We start from the raw sequence: 1,176 nt of genomic DNA, 5'->3' as shown, positions 1-1,176 counted from the left end.
CTGACCACACAGTCCGCCCTGCGCATGCGTTGAACCTGACCAAGATCGTGCACATGGTGCGGCTCCGCGTCCCTTCCGTCCGCCTTCATGTCACCCCCATCGTTATCACCTCACGCCGTGCGTGCACGGCGGTGTCAACATTTCGAGGCGCGGTCGAAGTGTGCACAGAGACACCGACACAGGCAAAGTCCTTCACCCTTTTTTTTTTTTCGTTTTCCGCGATTGCTGTTCGTCCGTTGGGATTGTCCTGACCCTCTGAAGGGAATGGAAAGGGGGCGCCCAAGCCCCTGCAATCACGAGGATGCGTGTGCTGCCACTTGTTTCATTTGCTTGCTTTCACCTTTTGAAAGGGGAAGGCGCCACTGGAGACCCTTCGTTGTTGATTGTCAGACGGAGAGTTGCACAAGCCTCCTGGAAGCCGTCCTTTGACATCTCGTTCGTGAGTGCGCCCTACTAAACACCCTTCTCCTCTTCCTGTGTTCACATCCAGAGTTACTGAGGCCCAGGTAGTATCCTATCATCCTCTTTCTTTCAGTCTTTCCTGAGCTTCCGCCTCCATCATGTCGGCCAAGGCGATTCGAGAGTACTACCGGAAGCAGCTCATCGCGCGCTGGCTCCCGGAGTACAGCAATGGGCGGCACACAACCGACAAGAAACAAGTCCTTATCACGCCCGATGTGTTGGAGCCGACGAAGGGTCAGAGTTTCGAAGTGATCGCACAAGCGAACCCGTGGTTGTTGAAGGAGAAATTGGTGGTGAAACCCGATCAGCTCATCAAGCGCCGTGGGAAGGCCGGTCTGCTTGCTGTGAACAAGACCTGGGAGGAAGTTCAAGCGTGGATCTTGGAGCGAATGCAGCGTGAGGTGCAGGTGGAGCAAGTGAGGGGCGTCCTGAACCATTTCATCGTGGAGGCCTTTGTTCCGCACTCCCAAGATGAGGAGTACTACTTCTGCATCGTGTCCAACCGGGAGGGGGAAGAGATCCTCTTCACGCACGAAGGTGGTGTGGACATTGGAGACGTGGACGCCAAGGCCTTGCGCATTCAAGTGCCTTTGCAGGAAGAGCCGAACCCCGAGGCCATCAAGGCTGCCCTCTTGGCGCACGTGCCTGCGGCCAAGCAAGATTTCCTCGCCACCTTTTTGGAAGGAACCCTCAAGCTTTTCCGCGCGCTCAACT

At 56.2% G+C, this 1,176-nt stretch overlaps 1 protein-coding gene across 1 annotated transcript; it reads left to right on the top strand.

Moving 5' to 3' along the window:
* Positions 1 to 560: 560 nt before the first annotated feature.
* NGA_0706100 (atp-citrate synthase) lies at positions 561 to 1,176 on the top strand (the record flags this gene model as incomplete). The annotated part of the gene is made up of 1 exon (XM_005852312.2): positions 561 to 1,176. A coding segment is annotated over one exon (616 nt), but the record flags the coding sequence as incomplete, so codon positions are not given.

This window comes from Nannochloropsis gaditana (genome assembly GCF_000240725.1).
Source record: "Nannochloropsis gaditana CCMP526 unplaced genomic scaffold scaffold1457, whole genome shotgun sequence".
NCBI classification, from domain to species: Eukaryota; class Eustigmatophyceae; order Eustigmatales; family Monodopsidaceae; genus Microchloropsis; species Microchloropsis gaditana.
This window is presented reverse-complemented; position numbering and strand designations above follow the sequence as displayed.